Raw genomic sequence first — 25396 nt, 5'->3', positions numbered from 1 at the left:
CTGAACTCACAAATTTAAAGGTATTGTTATAATGAAGAAAAAGGCAGTTCAATAATATAAATAACTTACCTAGAATCATACATATTTGAGACCAGTTTCTGAGTCCAGTACTTTACAGTAAGCTTCTAGATTATTCAAGTTACTAGACCTGCAAGTCTAGTAATATTTTTATGATTTTTCGAGGCCTGGGGTCTCTATATAGAGCGTACCATGTTCTTCCTCAGAATCCAGTTATTTAATTTCTATGTGACCTGGACTTTATGCAGCCCTATAGGATCAGGTTCCTCCTATGCATCCAGATGTTTAGCCAGTGGTTGTAAAGGGATCTTGTATGCTCCAGCTACAGATCTTTTGTGTAAGAAGCTGGCTTGGTATATGATGCACACTTCTGTAAGTGGGCATCCTGCACAAATCCAGACAGCCCTATGGTGATTTTAGTGTTCGTAGACAACCTTGAAAATCTCTCTAAGTGGTTGCTGTGGAAAGCTGCCTTCAGGTTTAGTCCAGAAGGAGTGTAAAGCAGCTTGTTTTACCAGAACATAATCTTATTGATATAGATTAAGTGAAAAAAGAACCACACAGAGTCTTTATAAAAAAAATATTTATAATACAACACTAACACATACAGGTACCTTCTAACCAGAGATGCACACAATACATTTAATAGAAGCAGGAAAAGTAGCAAGTATTAAACAATGGGCACCGGAGAGTCGGGGGGGGGGGGGGTGCAACCATATACTAAATTAGTGGAACCAAGACTCAACTCAAGACTGTGTCCAGTAGACGTAGGATTGTCAGGGACCCAAAGAAACACCTGAGGTAAGAAACTAGGAGGCCCACAGAGGTTGTGTGCTAAGTGGGAACACGGCCAGTGATCAATACAAGTCAATGTGTAAGTCACAGTTGCAATTTTAAAGAAGGACCCTTCCCAGCGGCCCCTGAAGAAACCCCGTGGAAGATAGAAGGTTGGAGAGCCAACCCACCCATGGATACCTTAGGAACCAGGATACCTGCCCCAGGGAAGCCGGGTGCATAGGTGTGAAGTGGTGTCAGAAACGGCAATCAAACCTAATAGTGTACTCCAGGAAGAAGCCGCAGCTTGAGAAAGAGGAAGGTGGATTCAAGTCAAGAATTAGCACAAAGCAGAGGGGACAGAGTCTATGCCACTTGGAAGTGACCAGGAGGCACAGAAGACGAATGACCACCAATGTCAGGTGCTGCAGGAGAGTTGACGGCGACCTTGGAGCTGCAGCTGTGTGGACCAGGTGACACTGTGGAAGACAAGGAACCATACATGAGCTGTCCCACGTCGGATGTTGAGGGGTCGGTGTCCGGCGTGAGCACCGACAAGCCTTGTTAACTGCAAGCAAAGTGGAAGTGGAGAAAGGAGCAGTTTCTGGACCGGCACGGTCCAGGAGACTCACCACAAGCAGGGGAGTTGGGGCAGGCCCAAGCAATCAGGGGTGCCCAAAGAATACGAAGATGACCCTCAAGAGGACCCACAGGCCGGAGGCACTGGAGTCGCAACAGGACCTCAAACAGATCACCAAAGATGCAAGCTCACGATGCAAGAGATGCAGTGAGGGTGAAGATCTTGGTCACTGGAGATGCTTGAGGTTGGAGCTTTTTGGAGCCTGGAGATCTTGGTAGAAGGAAGCCAACAAGCCTTTGCAACTGTAAGTCGACGCGGTGCACAGGGGTTCGGTTCCTGCGGCACTGACGAGGAATACTGGCCTCAAACTTGGTGAGAGGACAGGGCAGGGCAGGCCTCGAGCGATGAGAAGAACCACTACCTGTGTTGCGAAGACGTTCAGAGTCCGTGGGAGCCCAGAATCAGAAAAGCAGCTTAGTTGCGGTGCCTGCAGATGCAGTAAAGTGACTCCTTTACTTCAAGGGAGATTCCTTCAGGTGTCTTGGATGCCCACAGGCCTTGGAAGGTTTCTGTATGGTGCACAGGCACGGACGTTGCAGCAGACGAGCAAGGCGAAGAGATCAGGAGCAGAAGGAGTCTTCCTAGTTGCAGCCTTGATGCCCAGAGCAGAGTCCAGAGTTCCCATACAGTCGAAGAAGTGGTGTCCGAAATTAATCTTGTCCCACGATGAATCTAGGGACCCACCCACAGATAAGGCCTTAAATACCCGAATGTTGGGACGATTCAGGGGTCCCTCCCTATGGAGGGGCTGGACAAGGAGGGGAGATACTCCCCTGTCCTTTGTCCAGTTTTTTATCGGAGCGGATGCCAACCGCTCCCTGAACTGGACTATGCATGGAGGAAACCAAGTGTGCCCTGCATGCAGACTATGTGGCGCTGGCAAGCGCTCCCACCCTGCCCCAATACACTAAATCCTGTCTGGGAGGTAGTCACACTTCCCTGTGACAGGATACCTATTGTTCTGCATTTCCCAGCCTGAGCTTGGCTCAGCAGTAGGAGGGCAGAAATGTGTCTCTGGCCAGCAGCAGCCCTAGCTTGCTGTTTGGGTCTGGAAGACTGGTACCGGGAGCACTCAGGGCCTCCCATAGGAGCTTTACGGTGCAAAGAATCATACCGCCTACGCAGTTTACGGTGTGGGGTTATGATTCCAACATGTTTGATACCCAACATGAAAGGATTTGTTGCAGCAAGTTTCATGATGGTCACCGCATAATGACCTATGGCTGTCTCACAACCTTGGAGAAGGGACACCATAGGTCGTAGAGGTGTCTTGCTCATGCAGGGGCACCCTCGCACTTAGAACCAAGCACCCTGCCTTCATGATTGCAAAGGCCTGCTGTAGGGGTGACTTATAGGTTTTAAGTGGGGGGTAACCATGCAGAAGGATCCTACCTTCCTACACTTTGTATGTTTTTCCTTCTCCTTTTTAGATGGTGTCATCGACAATGATTTTGACGCATGATTGGTCAGCGACTGAGTTCTTGCAGTTTCACTGATGGATCAGATGGTATCTTTGTCGACAAAACGGTTGAGGTCTTTCTTTATGGTCCTATTGTCAATGGGGTTGCCGACGGGTGCTGGTGCTATCCTGGGTGCCATTGTCAAGGGACTTGACAGCAACTAGTTCTTTCTAGGTTCAGCCTTAGGCATCAATAAACAGTCGTTGACTGGGGAGTCCACACTATTGTGGACCGAACCACTCAACAGTGGAGTCAATTTCTTCCCTTTTAGCTGAGAAGATGGAGCCTGAGGCTCTGGTGAACGCTTTTTACATGAGAAGATGCAGCCCGATGCACTTGTGAAGGACTTTCCCTTCTTTTGCTTTTGTTCAGTGGAGGACGTCCTCAGACTTTCTCAGAGCTTTTTGTGTATTTTCTCTTTAGCCTCAGAAGAGCCACAGTATTTGGCATACGTTTAGTTTCAGAAGTCTCAGGCATATCAAATTTAGGTGTGGTTGCCTTTGCATTACTTCTTTGGTGGTTGAAGGCTTGATCCAGATTCATCTCAAACGAAGGGGTTCTCATCAGTCTTACTTTCTGAATTTATCTTCGGAACTTTAGCTCATGATCATTAAGATTTTTGTTGAAAATATTCTGCAGAATTTGCAATTTTTACTAATCTAAGTACAGGCAATAAATACACATCTTCTGAGTCAAGTATGAAGGCTCTGATTTTCCCACAGGAAACATGTGCCTTAAATAGGCTCCTTTAGAAGATTTTTCCATGTTCGAATCAATTAGTTTCAATCCAAAAATGGTAATGGAAAGAACCCTCACCACCAAATAAGGAAGGACTTTTAGCACAATATCCATTGTAACAAGCATTTGCAATGCAATAGGTCTCGCAGCATTAACGTTTGAGTTACTGGCATTGTAAATGACAATGCTTTGCATTAACTTTTTTTTTATTTGCAATTGGTATATAAACATTGTTTGTGAGTGGTTAGCTGTAGCTTATGCTAAGCAAAGTTGGATGTAAAATAGAGTGCTAGTCTTGCTTGTTATAAGCATGCTGATTTAAAGCGCTCTACCTGCGGGTAAAGTTTGCGCTATATAAAAGTGAAAACTAATAAATAAAAAAACAGCCTATCTGTACCACGTCCGTTCTTATGACAGAAGCATGCACAAAGAGAGAAGGGATAGAGGTGTGCACACACAAGGAAGCAGGGATGTGCACACATGAAACAATGGAAGCGCAGAGGTACGCATAAACGGGGAGGCAGAGGGATGCACACAAGAGAAGCTGAGAGGTGCAAGCGGGGATGGGGAGGCACATGGATGCGCACAGCACGAAAGAGACAGGGAGTGTACAGGTGCACAGAGGAATGCATAGGAAGGCGCAGAGGTGCACAGAGCGGTAGGCAGAGAGAAGTGCACACAAGTGAGGCTAAGAGGTGCAGCAGGAGGGGCAGATTCTTGCACATAGAGGTGAGGACACAGGGGTGTAAGGGTGGGCACTGGAGGGCATAGGGAGGCACAGAGATGCGTGCAGCACCAGGAGTCAAAGCGTGCCTGTAGTAGAAGCTCGCTGGAAAGAGGGTAATCCTAGGGGCTGTTGCCAAAGACATTTGCATGATTACATTTGACATTGAAAATGCTCTCCCCTGCTGCATCGTGGAGCTCTTTTAAGGATGTGCCTTCTCAGTTATCCAAGGGGGAAGAAGGCTCTTTGGATCACCGTGCCAACCACAGGGGAGATGCTTAGGTCACTGCTAGGGTGAAAAGACGCATGGTGGGATGCTTAGATGTATGCATGAAAGGAGTGATAGATGTACAAGAGAAAGGGTTGATGGATAACGAAAGAGGACATGGATGGATGTGGCAAAGTATGGAAGGGTGGAGAGTGCGGAGAGCTGTCCGTTGGTGGTTTAGACAAGAGGGCTTTACTCTCGCAGCGCCTTTAAAGGTCGGGTTCATAGTGAAGGCAGTTCAATGTTCATCCTACCCCTTCGGTACTACTGCCATACAGGTGAGAGAGGCCCCTGCAATCTCTGGTATGCATAGGTGTGAGATACCTCAGTTTCTGCTATTAATATGCAGGTGGGGCCTCCCCATGGCCGCGTGATTGCTTTGAGAGTCTTGAGTCCTGTGGCAGGAACGTGGGTACCGAGAACCCCTACCAGCAATGAGGTGAAAAACAATTAAAGGTATTCGAAGGACGGTCTCGGGTACCCCGACTCTCTCTCTCTTCTCTATTTCTCAGACTTTCCGACTACTGGGATACAGCGAAGTACACACGGCGGGGACCCCCACATACCCTGAGCGCGTGACTCCCCCCTCCCTCCCTAGCCCCTAGTGAAAGCAGGCTCATACCTAGGCGCTGGGTCTGTTGGAGCAACGATGGACTGACGGGCCGAGGAGGGTCTGGCCATGCTTTGTACCTGTGACCGCCCCCTCCGCCGAGGGTGGAGCCGAACCCAGGGACACCGGGCCCCGCTCTCACACCTCCTGCTCAGTCCTCCATTGGCCGAGGTGATGCCCGGTCCAGCTTATAGTGGGCTTCCCGAGTCCAGGAGGTGCGAGGAAGTTTATTCTGGCTGTTAGGAGGGTACATATTCATGAACGAAAAGAAGGGCAGGGCGCGGGGGTAGAAAGATGGGACAGATGGGGCGGTGAGGGGCAGTCCGTGCCAGAGAATCTAGAGCTGAATTTGTCTGTGCTTTAGGGAGGAATGATGACACTGAAGACTTGTATAGCAAGTCGCCTAGAATTACCGCAACTAAGGTTTTATGTGTGTGCAAACCGTGCTGCTGCGTGAGGTAAATGGCTCACGACACGCTATCACACTGTGAGGCTAAGAGCCTTCTGCAAAGTCACCCGTTAGGAAATCGTGTAATTTCCCAACACTGATGCCTCAGAGGTGAATCAGGAAATGTCGAGACTACCATATACTCCACTGTTGACAGGAAGTAAAAATACAAGCAGCAGGAGCAAAAGGGGGGAGGGGTAGCAACAGAAAATGCCCCCCGGAATCATGCCGCACCGGAAGTCAGGCAAGGTCGCCTGTGACGGGGGCGCGTCCGGACCGGAAGAGGAGGCAGGCGGAGTCCATGCGTCTCGCGCCCCGGGGCTCCTGTGAGCACCGGGGCCGCGCCAGCAGGAGGTTGCGCGCCGCGTGCTGAGAGCAGAGTCCCCCGACATATGGGGGGGGGGGGGGGGTGTGGGGGTGTGGGGGTGTGTGTGTGTGTGTGTGTGTGTGTGTGTGTGTATATATATATATATATATATATATATATATATATATATATATAGGCTTAAATCGTTTCTGACGGGCAGAAGCTTTCAGGTTCAACGGGGCTCGTTTCAGTCTGAGGAGAGGGTATTGGAACAGGGGGTGCCACAGGGCTCTGCTTTAAGTCCTACCCTTTTTAACCTATATATGGCCCCCCTGGCTGAGTTAGTTCAATCGTTCAGCGTAGAGATTGTCTCCTACACCGACGATACACAGCTCTTACTTACCCTCACCCAAACTCCGGCTGCAGGAGCCAATAACTTCCGAGCCTGTATGCAAGCATTGGCCACCTGGATGGATAATCACTGTCTAAAACTGAACAGCTCTAAGACAGAAGTCCTGGTGGTTGGTGGTGATCAACGGTTCTGGACATGTGACTGGTGGCCAAGCTGCTTATGCCCACACCATGTCCTGAAGCTAAGAACCTAGGTATATGGATGGATCCCACACTCTCTTATGAGGCACATATCAATCGTTTAGTAGGCAAGTGCTTTGGAGTCCTAAGGACTCTTAATAAGACCCTGGACCTCCTCCCTCTGGAGGCTCGGCGCACTATGACCCAGGCACTGATTACCTCACGCCTCGACTATGGGAATGTCCTCTTCCTGGGAGCTTCGAGTAAAAGCATAGGACGACTCCAGATACTACAAAATGCTGCAGCCCGCCTAGTGCTTAGACTCCCAAGAAGAGCCAACTCTAGAACCCCCCTGGAGGCCCTCCACTGGCTCCCAGTGGAAAAAAGAATAATGTATAAAGCCCTTCTAATATGTCATCGGATCCTTTGGCATAAAGCTCCCGGTTATCTGACAGATCTAGTTACTTGGTATCAACCACGCAGATCGCTTAGATCAGGCGGCATGGGCACGCTTGAGAAAAAATGGGAGGTCGGTCCTTTAGAGTGGCGGTTGCCATAGGATGGAACAAACTTCCCATCAGTCTCCGCCTGGAGCCTTCGGAAACTATTTTCCGACGACAACTTAAAACTCATCTGTTCTCTTCATAGTTTCACTTTAAATGTTTCTCTGCCTCGTACTGTCCTCTCCCCTGGCGAGCTCCTTTCCTCTATTCTTTTAGCGCGGGGACACGCCGGGATGGCGTATCATGCGCTCTATAATGAATATGCTACTTACCAGTATGCATCTGTTCTTGGCATGTAGGGCTGCTAACATTCATATCTATTGCATAGATCGCCGCCTAGTGTTGGGTCCGGATGATAGCACATTGTTGCCCTGGAAGAGTCTTCGAAGTATCACAAGATAGGTGGCTCCTCCCCTGGACTACAGTGCGCATGGGCATCGGCTCCATCCCCAGATTGTTTTTAGCCATTGTGGCAGAGATGGAGTGAAATAGTGTAAAGGATGTCCATGCTAATGATGAATGCAAGAGAGTATCTGCAGCCGCTACAGGCAGGGCGGAGGGCGGGCGATATGAATGTTAGCAGCCCTACATGCCAAGAACAGATGCATACTGGTAAGTAGCATATTCAGTTCGAGGCATGTGGGCTGCTAAATTCATATCTATTGCATAGAATACACAGCAGTCCCTCCCCTAAGGGCGGTTGCCCGTGCCAGCTGCAGAAGCTTGAAAAAGTGTTTTGAGAACAGCCTGTCCCACAGCTGCTTGCTGTTTGGAATGCACATCAACACAGTAATGTTTGGTAAATGTGTGTGGTGTAGCCCATGTGGCTGCTCTACAAATGTCTTCTAAAGGAATGTTCCCTAGGAAAGCCATGGAGGCCCCCAACTTGCGTGTGGAGTGCGCCCTTGGTGGTATTGTTAAAGTACGCTTAGCCTTTTGATAACAGATTTGAATGCATTTAACAATCCATCTGGCTATTCCTGCTTTGGAAATAGGGTTGCCTTTGTGCTGCGCTGAGAAGGCAACAAAAAGTTGTTGTGTTTTCCTAAAGTGTTGCGTTCTGTCAATGTAGTACATCAACGCCCTCCTAACGTCTAATGTATGAAGCATTCTTTCCGCTACTGTTTGTGGGTTTTGGAAGAATGCGGGTAGGTCAATAGTTTGGTTGATATGAAACTGTGACACCACTTTAGGAAGGAATTTGGGGTAGTGCGGAGCACCACACTGTTTGAATGTATTTGGATGAATGGCTCTTGGATTGTGAGCACTTGCAGCTCACTAACACGTCTGAGCGATGTAATAGCAATGAGAAAAGCCACTTTCCATGTTAGAAATTGAATTTCGCAGGAGTGCAGTGGCTCGAAAGGTGGACCCATCAGCCTAGTGAGGACCACATTGAGGTTCCACACTGGAGCTGGTGGTGTTCTTGGAGGAATGACTCGTTTCAGTCCCTCTAGGAAGGCTTTAATGGCAGGCACCCTGAAAACAGAGAGATGCTGCCTATTCTGGAGATAAGCCGCTATGGCGGATAAGTGTATCCGAATGGAAGCGTACGCCAGATTGCATTTGTAGAGATGTAACAAATAGCAGATGATGTTAGGAATGGATGCATCTAGCGGGTTGATATTGTGGTTTGTGCAGTAAATGACAAACCGCTTCCATTTTGCTGCATAGCAAGCTCTGGTAGTGGGCTTCCTTGCCTCCCGTATGATATCCATGCATTCAGGAGACAGGTTGAGGTAGCCAAACTCTAGGACCTCAGGAGCCAGATCGCCAGGTTGAGCTGTTGCGGATCTGGATGCTGAATGTCTCCATGGTTCTGCGTTAAGAGCCTGGGTGTGAGGCGCAACCTTTGATGCGGTACCACAGAAAGTTCTAGAAACGTGGTGTACCATGGTTGGCGTGCCCATGTTGGAGCAACCAGGATGAGAGTCATCGAGTGTTGCTTTAGCTTTCTTGCCACCAGCAGAATGAGAGGCGCTGGGGGAAAAGCGTACGCAAATTTGCCTGACCAGTTCATCCATATCGCATTCCCCTGCAATTCCGGGTGAGGGAACCTGGCGGCAAAGCTTTGGCATTTTGCGTTTTCCTTTGTGGCAAACAGGTCTATCTCTGGATGACCCCACTGATGGAAGTACGGGTGGAGTACTGATGGATGTATCTCCCACTCGTGCATTTGATGGCTGTATCTGCTGAGCAGATCCGCCATCTGATTGTCCTTGCCTGGGAGGTGTTCTGCCATGAGGAAAATGTTCCTCTGAATGGCCCACTTCCACATGCTCTGAGCCAGATGAGACAGCTGTGGCGAGTGAGTGCCTCCTTGCTTTTGGATGTAGTACATGGCTGTCATGTTGTCCGTCCGGATCAACACGACCTTGTTGCACAGATGTACTTTGAAGGACTTCAGCGCCATGAAGATTGCCATCAATTCCAGGTAGTTGATGTGCAACTTCTGTTGCTGGGCGGACCACAGTCCCTGCACAGTGTAGTGGAGCACATGGGCTCCCCACCCTTGGAGAGATGCGTCCGTCGTTAGGATAATTTGTGGCACCGGCTCTTGGAACGGTCGTCCCTTGCAAAGGTTGTGTGGATTCCACCAATGCAGAGAGTTGTATGCCCGACCGGTCACCAACACTAGGTCTGTTAGTTGCCCTTGAGCCTGTGTCCACTGATTTGCCAAGCATTCCTGGAGCGGACGCATGTGCAACCTTGCATGCGGGACTATGAAGATGCAGGAGGCCATCATGCCTATCAACTGCATGAACACTCTCGCTGATAGGGAGTGTTGCGGTCTGAACCTCTGGATCAGTGATTGAATCGAATTTATCCTGACTGGGTTTGGCTGAGCCATAGCAGTCAAGGTGTTTATTGTCGCGCCCAAGTACTGCCGCACATGAGCTGGTTGAAGGTGCGACTTTGGGTAGTTTAGTGAGAACCCCAGACTGTGAAGGAGGTGAATAGTGTGGGACATGTCCGTGGCGCACTGTTGTTCAGACTTTGCTTGAACAAGCCAGTCGTCTAGGTACGGGTAGACATGTATGTTCTGCCGTCTGAGGTGCGCCGCAACTGTTGCTAGACACTTCGTAAAAACACTCTGGGGGCAGTAGTCACCCCGAAGGGTAGGACTTTGAACTGATAGTGCAGGTTGTGAATGGTGAACCTGAGGTACTTTCTGTGGGATGGGTGGAGTGGGATGTGGAAATAAGCATCCTTGAGGTCCAAGGTTGCTAGGAAGTCCCCTTGGTTTGGCAGTGGAAGAATTTGCTGCAGTGTTAGCATGTGAAAGTGTTCCGACAGTATATACATGTTGAGAGGGCGTAGATCCAGAATGGGTCTGAGGGATCCGTCCTTTTTTGGGATGAGGAAGTACAGGGAATAGACTCCTGTTCCTTCCTCCTCCACTGGTACGAGCTCGATTGCGCCTTTTTGCAGCATCACCACAACTTCCTGCTGCAATAAGTGCAAGTGCTCTGCTGACATAGGACGGTGCCTTGGGGGAATGTGGGGAGGAGTGGATGTTAACTCCAAACAATAACCGTACTGGATAAGTTTTCTCACCCACCTGTCTGTGGTGATGGACGACCAGACTGGCAGGAACTGCTGGAGTCTCCCCCCGACAGGTGTTGGATGGTCGGGGGGCAGTGACAGAGAGTCACTGTTTGTTTGCGGCAGAGGAACGGGAGTTGTTGTTCCCCCTGCCCCTGCCTTTGGCACTGTTGCCTCGGTAACCCCCTCTACCCTGCTTGGGGTAAGAGGATTGTGCACCACTTTTTGCGAATTGTGTTTGTTGACCCAACTGTCCTCTGGTAACACCACGTGCTCCTGAGCGACGAAAAGTGCTTCCCCGGAATTGTTGAGACTGAAGCGCCCCCATGGACTTAGCAGTCTCATTGTCTTTTTTAATTTTCTCTAGGGTGGTGTCAACATCTGGACCAAACAGTCTGTCTGGATTGACGGGCTGGTTGAGTATTGTAGTTTGGATATCGGGTTTAAATCCAGATATGCGAAGCCAAGCTTGTCGCCTTAACATGACGCTAGTGTTAATCCCCCTAGCCGCTGTATCAGCCACATCAAGTGCACACTTTATTGCTGCGTTGGAGATGAGCTTTCCTTCTTGTATGAGCATCTCGGCCCCTTCCTTAAACTGATCAGGGAGGTGTTGAAGGAGCTGTTCTAGGGTGTCGTAATGCGCCCTATCATATCGTGCCAATAGCGCCTGTGTGTTTGCTATACGCCAGATATTGGCAGCCTGCGCAGCCACCCTTTTGCCGGATGCCTCAAGCACTTTCGACTCCTTGTCTGGGGGAGGAGCTTCCCCCGTTGTTTGGGAGTTCGCCCTCTTGCGGGCATTGGCGACCACCAACGAATCCAGAGGCAACTGTCCCCGAATATATGCAGGGTCTCCAGGTGCTGGCCTGTACTTCTTTTCGATACGTGGGTTCACCACTCTCGCCCTGGTAGGTTCCTTAAAGATCTCTGGGGCATGTTTTAGGACACCTTTGAGCATAGGAAGGATTTTAACTGTCCTGTCTGAGACAGAGAAAGTGTCAAACAAAAAATCCTCCTCTACCGGGTCAGCATGCATGTCCACATCATGATTTGCTGCTGCCCGTTCTAGCAAAGCATTAAACGCTGCTGAATCCTCTGTTGGTGATGTATGTGCCCCAAACCCCTGTGGATCCTGTACCACTTGATGTCCACTTTGATCCCCAGTATCGCCATATGAGTCCAGTTGAACATCAGGGTCATTGTCAACTGGGAAATTATACCGGTCATCTTGGTCATCATCCTCTCCACCTGATTGGTCGGGGGAAGGTGATGGACTCCTTCTTGGTGGTGGCAAAACTGGTTCAACAAGGGCTGGAATGTCCTGTGCCGGCCTTTTCTTTTTCAGTGGAATGACATATGATTCCAGTGGATGGGAAGTGATTTTCCTTTTATAGAGTGTCAATTTCCCCGTTTGGGCATCGATATAATGCTCTGAGTGTTCTTCAGAGGCGTGACGTCGATCCAAGGCTTCGTGCGTGGAAGTGTCCGACGTTACAGCGATCCTCGGCACCGATCTGGGTGCAAACGCCTTCGGTGCCACCTTAGGTGGCAGAGAGTAGAGAAGCTTGCCCGAGGTCTTCTGCGGTGTGTCCACCGATTTCGGAGCCGACGGCGTGGGAGCCGATGGCAAAGCCTTGTCCCGAATACGTTTGAGTGAGTCGGTGACCTGCTTAGTGAAGGAAGCAGAGGGCGTCGAAGGTGACGTCCGATGTTCGGTAGAGTCGGAGTCTCTTGGTGCCGACGAGTTGTCCGTTGACGAATCATCGATACTAACGGCTCGCGGGCAAGTTGCAGTCTTTGGCGCCGACGCCGTTGCTGCCGATCCGGTATCTATGTGCCGATGTGTAGTGGCCCCTGCCTTCGGGTCATGGCTTTTAGTCGATTTTGACTCGACTGTGCGCTTACTGGTAGGCGCCGCAGTGGCGGCTGAAGGCGTTTCAGCAGACTTCGAGGTCCGCGCCGGAGCAACTGTGCTAGCCACTTGATGGACATCCTTCTTAGAGGATGAGTCCTTGAGCACCTTTTACGGCGCTGTTGATTCGACAGCCTTCTTCGACTTCTGTGGGCCGGAGGTCGACGAGTCGATGAAGGAGTAGGCTTCGCTATTTTCTGTTGGACGTCGGCCATTTTAGATTTTGTCGATTCCGATGGTTTCGGTTTTGACGAGACGTCGGCCATCTTTGGTGCAGTCGAATCCGAAGGTTTCGGTTTCGATACGTGTAATGGCGGCTCCGCGTGAGTGTCCGTGGCCGGGCCAGAAGGCGGGGCCGAGGATAGCGGTGCTGGGTCGTGGGTAAGGCCGAGTGGTGATCCCGTGACCTGAGCCTGAGTCATGTAGACTTCGGGGCATAGCTCATCCTCCGAGCTATCTTCCGCGGCCCCATAAACTTTGTCGTCGTCCCCTACCTCCTCGACGTATTCAAGGTCCAGGGCCTGTCCTTCGACTTGTTCTTCGGGCTCTGCCTCGACCTCCGTCGATAGTGGAGAAATCTGAAGATGGTGGCTACCGCTTTCTTCAGCGGGGTCGTCGAATATGTCGTCGGGTGCCGGGGCCGCTCGCTGGGCCTCGAGGCGTGCCGCGCGCCGATGCTTGAGCGTCTTCTTTGACCTGAATTTCGAACAGGCCATACAGTTTTCCTCGTTGTGGTCCGGCGAGAGGCATTTATTACAGACCGGATGCACGTCGATATGTGGATATTTGGATCCACAGACGGGGCAGAACTTGAACGGGCTCCGCTCCATGTTAAGTTCGTCGGGGTCTTGCTGCGACGAGAGGGCCTCGATGTCCGAAGAGCTACTCGACTCCGCAGAATTCCGGCTCAGAGAGTCGGAGGATGCTCGAGACCGTACGCAAACAATACCGACGCAGGTAACGAAGGCCTTTTGGCCTTAAGAACAAAGTTTTCGGTTCCGACAGAGAGACGTCGAAACCACATCCGAACCCAATGGCGGAAAAAAACAATCTGGGGATGGAGCCGATGCCCATGCGCACTGTAGTCCAGGGGAGGAGCCACCTATCTCGTGATACTTCGAAGACTCTTCCAGGACAACAATGTGCAATCATCCGGACCCAACACTAGGCGGCGATCTATGCAATAGATATGAATTTAGCAGCCCACATGCCTCGAACATGTCTTTATTATTATTATTATTATGTGTGTGACGGTGACGGCGGCGGGGGAGGGGAGGGGGGCCTTGGTGCACTTGTGTATGTGTGTGGGGGGGGGGGGGGTCTCTGTATGTATGTGCGTGCGTGCATGGGCGCTTGTGTGTGTGTCTGTGTGTATGCGCATGCGTGTGTGGTGTTTGAAGCTTCCCAGGAGACAGCGCCTGGCCGCAGCGCTCGTTCGCGTGTCAGTTTGAAATCGCCTCCAAGGCGATGCGCGCGGCCAGGATGGTCTCCTGGGAAGCACACATGCCGACAAAAGGTTCTCGGCGGAGACGCGCTTCGCGCGGCTAGCCGAGACCTAAAAAGTAAAGTGGTCTGAAGGAAAAGCAAATCTTTGGGACTCATTACACCTTAGGTGCCATAGAAATCTGAGGGGAGACGGCCTCTGGCAGGGGTGAGGCTGAAAGTACTCACCTCATTGGCTGAAGTTCAGCTCTTTCAAATTATATAATTTGCTAATAAAGGGGCATTGTTCTAAGGCCATTCAGGCAGACAATCTCATACTGCTATTGTAAAGTTACAGTGGGGCCCCCACCTCGACAACAGGCCTTGACTGAAGCATGTCATTCAAGCTCTAAAGACCTCTTCAGAAAGGCAAACACATACAAAGAGGCAGAGAGAAAGAAACTGACTTTTGCATTACAAACAGATGGAGTAAAGATCAATTGCAAATGAGCACAGGATGGACTCTACAAAAATAATTGCCCACACAACTGGTTTCGAAATCAATTTTCATGTTTTAATCAGTTACTTTTCAACGTGGAAAAACACATTGCATCATCATAATTAACAAAAGATCCTGTACTATATACACATTTCGGTGCCAGAATCGTTAATGCAACATTGGTTTACAATTGGAACAAATCAAATTAAATTTGACCATTCCTGTTAGAAAAGCAACGATTAAGCTTACCATTTGGAGGTATGCTTGCACCCCCATTTTGTTCTAGCCCACCGTCCCACTTGCACTTCATGTAAACATTTTAAGAGACGAGAGAGAGGATGGGGTGCTACCTAGCTTTGGGCCTGCTACTACCAGGTAAGAGATCCAACTACTGTGCCCCAGTCCATTCCACACTTAAAAAAGCCAAACTCACTTGCAGTAGCAAGTACAAATCATCCACTTTAGTATACAGTAGAAAAGGAGCATTTGGTAATTCGTATCCCCATCCTGGCAAGCAACCACATGTCACATGTTTACCCCATCACCATGGCACACACTATAGTACTGTCCACTTTCAGAGGCATGGCCTATGCGCTACAGTCCCAAGCTTCAGCACCAAATAACGTCAGTCTTTACACAGTGCTACTTTAAACTCAGCTCTGCCAGCCTTAAACACAAACCCCTGAAAGTTGCACTACAGACGGACCCTTTGAATGTAATGCAGGTGACATGTTCTCAGAGCAATGAAGTTTAATGATAGACATTTTTTCACGTAATGGCAAAAACAGATTCAAGGGCCTGCTGTAACCAGGAAAGGCAGTGACATGGGGCAAGGACATAAGAGGTATCCATGTGCACTCCTGGTTGGCTCCGCGGTGCATTTTTAGTACACTTGCTAATCATACGCCCACTTAGTATTTCGTCTCACACCACAAATACTCATGGTTCGGCAATGGGTTTGTAAGTGGTTACTCTTACTAGGCAAAATAAAAATGATCAAGGGATTTAGGACCAGGCCATTTCGTTCAGAGGACTCATTTCCCTGCATTAGATAGGGATATTATAGGGAGTTTCACCACCCCGATTGTGTCCTATTGGTTGTATACACAAATCACATTTAGTCACAGACCACTAATTTTGTGGTGTAGGCAGTTTTTAGGAGTATGGGGAAGCTCTGCCCTATTTAAACTTTTGTGGCACTTCGAACAGTAAATATCCGGATGTCCGAAATCTAAATTCATTTTTTGGAGGCCAGAGATTGACGGTGGGACAGGTAAAGTTGGCAGAAGGATGCTTGATCATTTATTAACGTACTAACTTCACATCGTTGGTCCTCTGAGGGGATCTCTTGTGGGGAATTGTTTCAGCTCTGCAAGTGCTTCTCTCTACAGAAATCCTTGACATCACACTTGCTCTGGGCTTGGTCCTATGGAGGAAAGCCGACACTTCACACTGAACAGTCACCTTCTCTGGCCTCAGTCTTACAGAGGCAGGCTCAACCCAAGACTTTTTTTCATGCAAAATATGTTCTTTTTGTGGCGTATGTATGTGGCGTAAGGGTCTTAAAAGCCACAAACTGAGAACCTGTTCCTGTGACAAGAAACAGTATCACTGTTCTATTGAGGACGGTGGGAAGTAATAACATGTACCACTAAGAAAAACACCACAAACTTTCACATAAAAGATCATTTCATAAATGTAGCTTGCTCTTTACCAATACATGATCAACACTGGAGAATTTGAGATTGCTTGCACTAGCAGACCACAGAAAGAGTAGCATCTCTTAGGAAGTGACAACAGAAAGAGTGGTGCCTCTTAGAAAGTGACTACAGAAAGAGTAGTGCCTCTTAGGGAGTGACCACAGAAATAATAGTCGTCTTATAGAGTGTGGCTACAAAAAGAGTAGCGTGTTTTAGGGAGCAACCACAAAAAGAGCAGCATCTTTTAATGAATAACCAGAGAAAGAGTGATGTGTTTAAGGGAATGGACTGTTTGAACAAGTAGAACAGGCATCTTAACCACCTGTGTAGAACATGACTATCTCTTGCTGCAGGTGAGGTTGATTGAAATGAAATAATTCAAGTGAAATAATTCAAGTGAGGTCGCACATCAAGGCTCAAAAGATGCATGCCACCTCTAACAACTGCAAGCCTCCTTGGAACAGTTGTAGCTCCTGGGAGGGGACCTAGAGGGTCTCAATCTCTGCAGAGTTTGCCATGACATGTGCTGAGTTTTGAAACGCAGATCCAAAGCTGGCCAACGTAGTTACAAAAGCTTGGCTAACTTAAATCATATCCTCTTGCACACTGTGGATTTCTGTGCTCAGTAACACACAGCAATGAAATCAACTTTAAACAAATGAAAAAAATACATAAAGTTACATAAAGTGCTTGGTCCTTTACAGACCACCCAGATGAATTAAAAATGCTCATCTTTCAACAAACTAAAGTACTTACAATACATTTTAAGATCATTCAAGACTTGCTTCATAGATGACATTTGATTTCTCACCATTTGCTGCGAGGCACATGAGGCTATTATACAAATGTTAAGTAGTTACATGAGAAGCAATTTAGCCATCATTACAATTTTAAATACCCGTTAAACTTTTTATTAGGTGCAAGATGTGTTGCACTGGTGTACGAAAAGTTGTGCTATTTGATCAGGCATAATTTTTATGTAAATGCAATGGGAACACTTTATTATGTTGCAGGTTGTGACATCTGCACTCAGACCCTCAGTGCAGACTACTGTAAACCTACATGCCCTTTTTCTTAGTTCTAGTACACCAGACAATGAAATTGAACAATTTGGTCTATTACATGCTGACTTAATAATATACAAAAGATCTATTTTATGAACTGTTACTGGCTGTCCTCAGGGCTCAAACTAAAGTTTTGAGTTAGGAATCCGCTTTCTTGGAAACTAATAGTAAAAGAATTTCCTGTGGAGTTAAACAGATGAATTCACATTTCTGGTGTATTTTAAATGGGGGAATACAATGAATATATCATTTTAACAAAGAATAATTAAGCAATGTAACTTGTGCTTTGTTTATTAACCTAAGTGAATATATTTTTTCAAATGTAAAGCTCCATATCAGATCAAATAGCAAGAACTGAAAAGCACTGGGTTGTGGTATGGAGCCACTGATGTTACTGATCTGGGAGAGACACTAGAGGGGGCAGCTGGAAGGTTTGGAAGGCATCTGTGACTCTTAGTTCGTTTCTCTTTAGGACTATTTGCCTGATTATAGGGACCATTGAATGCCAAAGTTGGGCTATACTTTGGACTGGCTGACCTAAATAATTTCATTTATACTAGTTATAATTTCTTCAAACAGAAAGATTTACCATTTTGGAACAATGAATGTGTATAGCCTGTCGCCAGACGCAGCTCGGTGTGCCCATGAACCAAGTTTGAGATCAGTCACATTCGAGTGGCTCAGGTACCAACCAAGAGACCCAACAGCAGCAGACACTTCACAGCCTAGCATCACAGCTATGACAGACAACCATCCTTCTGTACCGACCGCAGACCCTAATGGAAATAGCTCTCTCATGGATGGAAAAGAAAAGCTTAGCTTAGAAACACTGCATATGTTCACAGATGAACATCTTTGCAGACACAGATACTCAAAGAAAGACATGTCCCTCAAAGAGCAGACAAGATGAATGGATAAACACACTACAAGAGTCACCATGCGTGCTTAGAAAGTGAGGTTATGTCTCTGCGTACACGAAAGTGCCAAATTCTCTAAATGTGACAGTGTGCAGAGATTCAACAGCAACGAGTAGTCTCTTGAAAGGGTCAGGCACTCTGTGGAGAGATGTTGGTAAGGTCAGGCCAAGTGGTTGTCAAGTCACCCACTGTTACAACGGGTTCCACTCAAAACTGTACTTGCTCAGTTAACATAATCGCCATGGGCTAGTGATTTTCCTAGAAACTGGAGCATATCACTCAAAGCTTCACAACACTACATAAAGAGATGAGAAATGTTGTAAACAAAGCTACACTGCAAGATACTTGTTAAGTAGTGCATGATCAAAACAAGCAAGCGTCTTTATTACATTTAATTCGGCCTGTCCAAGCACGCACACAGGCATCTCTGAATGTGATAGAGTCAGCAAGATAATGCCCTCAGTTATAACTATCTTGTGATATCTGCAATACCACCAATGGGCTGTAGTGATGGAGGCACAAGGATGGGACTAAAAGGAGTTAGGACAGCAACAGGTAGGTGTCAAGAAGAAACCGCAAGAACTCCTGACCTTGGGTTGAAGCTGTGCACAAGATTCACCTCCTACTTAGCAATAACCTAGGAAATGGTTAGGCTTTCCACAGATCAAGAAGTGGTTAACACATCGTTTCCACATGAAACAAACGCCATGCAAACATACAAGTCACAATACCTGATAGAATCTGTAGAAGTCAGGATGGGGTGGGAAAAGCGGATATTGGGCAAGTACAGAAACCTTCACATAAGCAATAACATTTACCTTCTGAAGAAAATGCTAGAGTGGACGGAATGCACCATATGGGAAAGGGACAACAGTGGGCTGTCAGAGATAGAGTTTGAGATACACAGCCCTTAGGGCATCACCAGGGTGTCATATAGCAGAATTCAGTTGGTTTACTTTGCGCTCTCTCACGTCCACCAAATCCAGCATGTTTTGTACCCATTCATGCACACCTAGATCATTTCTTTATCTACCCCACCCTCCAAGAATCTTCAATGAGAAAGGGAATCTCCAACAGCTCCACCCAGGAGCCGCAGTGATCACACTCCTGTCTGAGCACCACTTCTTTCACAGGTTCCTAAACACAGCTCTTTGCGTGTGCCCTACTGGGATACACTTTTTATACATGCTGCCAAATCAAGGATCAGTGTGTAGCCCATTCAGCACCAGAGAGGAAGAGGAGGCGTGTGGCTTTCAGGTGAAGGTCACATTGGCCTGTTCCGTAAGCCCACGATCAATCAAGCACCTACTAGTTTATTTGCAACGGCACGAAAATAAAAAGATTGCAGCTTCTTCGATGATTTGCTGGTACTGGTTATGCTGAAACTGGACAGTCTGTATAACTCCTCTGTTCTTGTACCTTTCTGGACATACAAAGAAAGGGGCCATTGTCCTGAAAGTTTAGCGCAAGGACAATAGTGCTCCGTGCTTCAAGCATATTGGGTCCTCATTGCCACTTTCCTCTCACCCCAGGAACCACTGCCCCACCCAGCCTTTTGTCCCCTTCAAGGCTGAATCCTATACATAAGATGTGGGTCATGTTTGATGTCACACACTCAGGAGCCAGAAAAAGAAGAAAATGGCGATGAAGAGGAAAAGTGAGTCCTGCCAGCCGCTGCCATTGTTGCCATGAGGAGCTCCATCTAAGTCTGCATCAGCGACCCAGCAGAAAAGGGGGTGGGGAGGAAACAGGATTGAAATGTTAAACATCATAAGCATTGTCAACACTTGCAAATAGTTATACAAGGAAGGGAAATTTCTCTGAGCCTCACTCACACAGTATTACAGCAGGCCGCAATGGACTTTACTGGCCATGGTCTGATTGGTCCCATAATAAAGGAGAGAAACTTCAATGGCTGGGATAGCCCAATGAGGCATGCATTTAGGTTAGAACAAACTGGGGTTAGCCTTCTGCCCACCCACATGTCTCAATGTAGGCTCCAGAGACTCTCTGTAGGTTCCTCCTCCCTTTCTTTGGTGCTGTCACTATGAGTGACTGACTGTTCCTGCAAAGGCTACTCAAGCCAGAGTGCACAGCCCCAACAATATTTCACATGCATGAATAATGTGTGCCAGAGACATAAGGACCAAGCTATCTCAGCTCTTTCAACCTGGTTTCGCTCCAGTAGTTGAGTAAGACAGGGAGAGGAGGAGGCAGCAAAGACTTTCTCCATCCTTTCTACCTTGCCTCACCCTTCTTTCTAAGACCTCAACCTCTGCCCCTCTCAAACCCTTGTACAACTTCACATATTCAGAGAACAGTCAGAGGAAAGCACTAAAGGATATGGTTTAGGACATTTTATGTCGGTGGCGCTCGAATATCTTCAATGAATCTTTCAACTTTTCAATGTTCTAATGTTGCTAGGAGCTCCACGGATGCAAGATAACTTTTCTAGTTTTAGAACACATCAAATCCACTTAAAAAAAAATAATCTATCTTCTGTTTAAACTCTAAGATAACCAAGCTTAGCCTGGCCTCACCCAACAATGCTTTGAAGTCTGTGCCCCTGACAAGATGATATCATATAGATCCCCTCCCAGAACCGCCCTTTGACCACAGAATGAAGCGCGTAAGGTCAAGTGTAGCTGTACAGTTCTCATGTGTTGCTTGGCTTACCTCCTCCCAGGCAAGAGCAAGTGACTAATGAGTTCAATTGTGTGGTGTTGGGCAGGGAGAAGTAAACATCACTTATAGCAAGGGGCAATGCAAAGCTACATTCTGCAGAATAACATGATAATAAAGCCAAGCCCCATCACAACACAAACCCTCAATGCTTGGTGTCCTCTCATGTCAAACGTGCTGGGCATAATCTAGCTTTCACACCACAAAACAGCTGATCTTACATCCCAGACAGCTAACAAGATTAACCCACTGCCACACTACAGCCAAGCCGTACCCTACACTACACTATCGTGCTTAGCCCTCCGCCCTCTCACCCAGAAGATTTTTGCATAAGCTCATCCCCTGATGATCCTGACACAGCTACAGAGGCTTTCCTCATCTAACATGAAGGTTCACTTCACCAGGCAAGCTTTACTCAGAGTAACAAAAACACATACATGCCAAGCAGCACAAGCCACCCATCAAGATTATCAATTTAAAGACAGTCCACATTGCATAAGCCAGACCAAGCGAACTGTTAAACCAGCCACAAACCAGCCCTACTGCACTTACGCCAGGCCCAACACAGCAGTACCAAACTTAACCCAGTCGTACATACAGATTAAGTGTGCTCCATACAAAGCCTTGACCAGCATGAGGCTATCACACTCCGTCTTACTCTATTTAGCCACTACGACACAAAGCTACCAAGCTCAATACTAGACAGCAACTTGCTTAGCACCACAGCACTAGATGCATTGCCCCAGCACCACGATACTACAGCGTAGCTCCCGACAACAGACAATTTTAGCCTTGCTACACCTTACGCAATAGCTTTTCTTCATCCCTACACAAGACTGATACTTAGCATCACTTCATACAAGAATACCAAGCCTAAAATTATCCCTGCACTGGATTGCAGAGACTAGCCCAATGGCATACTACACTGCACCTTAATCACCAAACCAGTTTGTACTGCCACAACACTGATGTATTCCAACACACACAACTCCTTACATTTCCATGACAGGAGAAGTTACTACTGGCATGGGCCTCTCCGTAAACAGATTATTAATTACTGCTTCTCCCATGTATTATCTATTTTTATTTTGGAGGATATTAATGACAACGAAAGGTAAACAAAGCTTTTCACCAGTGGCCCTGCCTAGACCCAAACCCACAGAGCCATAAACTCTAAACCACCACTTAAGCCTAATAGTTTTTAAAAAATGGTAGCCAAAACGTGTTGATTTTTAGTGGGGAGCACTCCAAAAACAAAAACACATTATCAAAAGTGCTCAATTTAACAAATCTAAAACAATTGGTTTCTTTTTACATAAAAAGTTTTTTTAAATCATTTTATTAACAGCAACATTTATGAAAGTACAATAATCCTAAGCAAGATCAGTTCAGAATCTACAAACAATATTGTTCTTAATGAAAACAGTATTTTGTGATCGAAAATAGATTTAATGATCTGAGGGTATGTGTAGAAAAATAGAGATTTCCATATATCACCAAAAACAGTTTCATTAACAATAAGGAAGTTCGAGACAATATTGTTTTTAGAGTCTGAATTTGAAACTGAAACGGCAAGCTATACAACCAACGATATGGATCTCAGTATATGAGAGATTCATAAGTGAGAAAAGCGCGTGATCGAAATAGCTGTGGAAATTAATAACGAAATTAAACAAATCATTTTGATGCAGTAGAAAGAAGATGGAGGAGCATGGGCAGTCTTGTGTCTGAGAGACTTTATTCAATTTAATATTATTGTAGATTGATATTTACTGCTGTTATTGAAATTTGATGAATAAAATAGGAATTCTGATGATGGAAAGAATTTAATCGTTTTGGATTGGTTTACCACGATTGAAGATCTCACCCATGCAGTATGTTGTTGTCATTAGAGCTGCAAAACAATTTCTTTTCAGGAATTAATTTAACAAACTCTGCTTACAGAACAAAGGAAATGATGGCATTACTAACCTGTAACCACGGTTAATTGCTTATTTATATGAATAAATCACCAAGCAGAGTATAAGCCTGCGTTTACAGTTGGGTACCGAATTCGCAAGATGTTCTTATTACAGGTGTTGGCTTGTGGTGTGTCCAACATGACAATACCTTCCCCTGAAAGCTATTCCACACCACTACACAGACTCAATCCGTAGACTCTTATTCCCAGAAGCAACTCTGTGGTAGATGCATAAACGTAACCATCTCTGCATACACTCCACTAGCGTCTCAGGAGGAAACCAGCAGGCTCAGTAGTTCTAGAACCGGGTGTTATCTTGTTCCTGCAGCTCAACTTGTGTGGAAGAGGAGACCTCAGGGGAGTTATGTTATGTTATGTTATTCGGAATTTGTCAAGCGCACGGTCACCCAGAGGTTTCATGGCGCTAGGATGAGACGGATGGTAAAACAATAACCTAACCGTGCGCTTGCTTGAATAACCAAGTCTTCAAAGCAACCCTGAATTTCGCCAGATTGGTACAGGTCCGGAGAGACAGGGGGAAGGCGTTCCACATCTTAGGGGCAAGGTAAGCGAATCGACATCCGCCCAGTCGTTTTCTTTTGTACAGTGGCAGCTTGAGGAGGGACTGGTGGGCAGAGCGGAGGTTACGAGTCGGTTCATATTTATTTATTAGATGGTTGATGAACCTTGGGCTTTTGCCATAAAGGGCCTTGTGAACCAAGCATCCTGCTTTGAAGATGATCCGGTGAGTGATAGGTAGCCAGTGAAGTGGAGAGGCTAGCAGAGGTTTTGCCGAATTCCTGCGATTGCTTTTGAATATTAATCTAGCAGCTTGATTTTGAACAATCTGCAGGCGTTTGGATAGAGTAAGGGGGAGGCCCAGATATATAGAGTTGGAAAAATCTAGGCGGGAAAGAACAGTTGGAGCAACGAGAATACCATGGCCATCTTGTAGCGACAAAGATGTATTTGCGCACTTGATGTATCTTCCTGGCCCCCTGTGGGGGGTAGATGTAGAGGGATACAGTGTAAACCAAGCTCTCTAACCAATCTATCCACAGTCTTTTTGCATTACCCTGGGTGTGCAGATATGGTACCCTTTATTTTCTTCTGTGGCAAACAGGCTGGAGCCTGGCATGTACCGTGCCAGGAATCATTCATTTAGACCAGGACTAATAATTTTATATTTGTCTGTATTTTGACAATAATGGCGAAGCAGGACTTTTTTTGTACCCTGGCACATGTTTGGCTACGTGTCTAGTCATTTCTGGGACCATATCTAACGCCCCGGCCAAGGTAGCGGGGATTCAAACAATGAAACAAACCCACTGTAGTGGAATCCAGAGGACAGATGGGGTCATGACAATCACTCGAGAGCGAAAAGCACCCCACCCCCATTCTTGGGCTTTACAGTCATCTATAGGTGGCAGGCAGCTCCTCGGTACTTTGTCCGAATTCCACCATAAAGGCAGTTCTGTAACTGGAGATACAACACTACAGCAGCTCATGACCCAGGCACCTATAACAAATGCAAATGTGGCTACTCTTGTACAAACCACACATGCGACTTGGAGCAGAGAACTTATGTAGGACGGGCCCATCATCCCTAAAAGTTGCATTCACTGTAAGACACAGGAGTAATAGGAAATCATGACAATCTCCCCTCTCTCCTGAATGTTGTAGGATCCGTTTCGACTTCAGCAAGTCCAAAACACAATTTTAAGTCTGTCCAAAAACGAGGCTGGATTTTTTAAAGTGTCAATGTACTACCTGTGCTGATAAATTGTTTGATGTTGGTCTCTGGAATAAAGTGTATCCTTTTATCAGAAGGGTGTCCAGCAGTGGAAATACAAGGACTGGCTGTGTGCACAGATGTACATTTTTTAAAGACTCAATGCTGAATAGCAATACCATTGAATGAAAACACGAGCTACTCCATGCAAATCTCAGGTGTTTGGGATTGAGGTGCACCAGGATGTGCAAGTACTTATCCTCAGGGTCTAGCACTGCCATTGAGATGTCTCCCTGCAGCAATGGACTGACTTGTGAAAGTAAACAGTTGTTACATAATGCTCGAGAGACCTTAAATTTGGGCTCCACCTTACAGCACTATGGTGACGGTAAAGTAAATATCAGATTCCCTAGCTTTCTTTGTGACCCACCAATCAATGGATGAATCCCCCCACGGTGAGGAAACAACCTCACTCTTCCCAGACAGACGTTTAACAGCCAGGAGGAAGTTATCCCACAGCACACTTTGGTGCCTCCTCTTCCCCAAGGGCACCTACCTACCTGACGTGAGTGCCGCTTACCCCATCTGCACGGTCGCTATTGACCCATTCAGATCAGCCCCCTCCGTAATAGAAGGGCGATCACAAGCAACCTTGCACCCGTATCCCTGTCCATCCCGACCTCTGCTACCACCCCCGTCCCTGATCAACTGCCGTTCCGCAGTAAAGCATGCAGCCGATGTCGCTTCTCTCATTCTGAACAACAACACCGACGTAGCCATTTTAACAGAATCATGGCTTAATGACGCATCATCCCCATGCCTCGATCTCTTAATCCCCCCAACTTTAACATTACCAGACTAGACAGACCACATAACAAAAAAGGTGGCGGAATCGCCTGCATCCATCGCTCTAACCTCCTTGTCACAGAGATTCTAAC

At 47.1% G+C, this 25396-nt stretch overlaps 1 protein-coding gene across 2 annotated transcripts in view; it reads right to left on the bottom strand.

Annotated features, from left to right (window-relative positions):
- Positions 1-14456: 14456 nt before the first annotated feature.
- RNF5 (ring finger protein 5) overlaps positions 14457-25396 on the bottom strand; it is a 36631-nt gene continuing 25691 nt past the window's right edge. For both annotated transcript variants that reach the window (XM_078645852.1, XM_078645853.1), the window contains exon 6: positions 14457-19792. In XM_078645852.1, the coding sequence (XP_078501978.1) occupies positions 19692-19792 (101 nt within the window). In that variant the 3' untranslated portion in view covers positions 14457-19691. The remainder of the gene's footprint in view (positions 19793-25396) is intronic.

Source organism: Lissotriton helveticus, chromosome 5_1 (genome assembly GCF_964261635.1).
Source record: "Lissotriton helveticus chromosome 5_1, aLisHel1.1, whole genome shotgun sequence".
NCBI lineage: Eukaryota > Metazoa > Chordata > Amphibia > Caudata > Salamandridae > Lissotriton > Lissotriton helveticus.
Note: the sequence above shows the minus strand (reverse complement) of the source record. Positions and strands in the feature narration are given on the sequence as shown.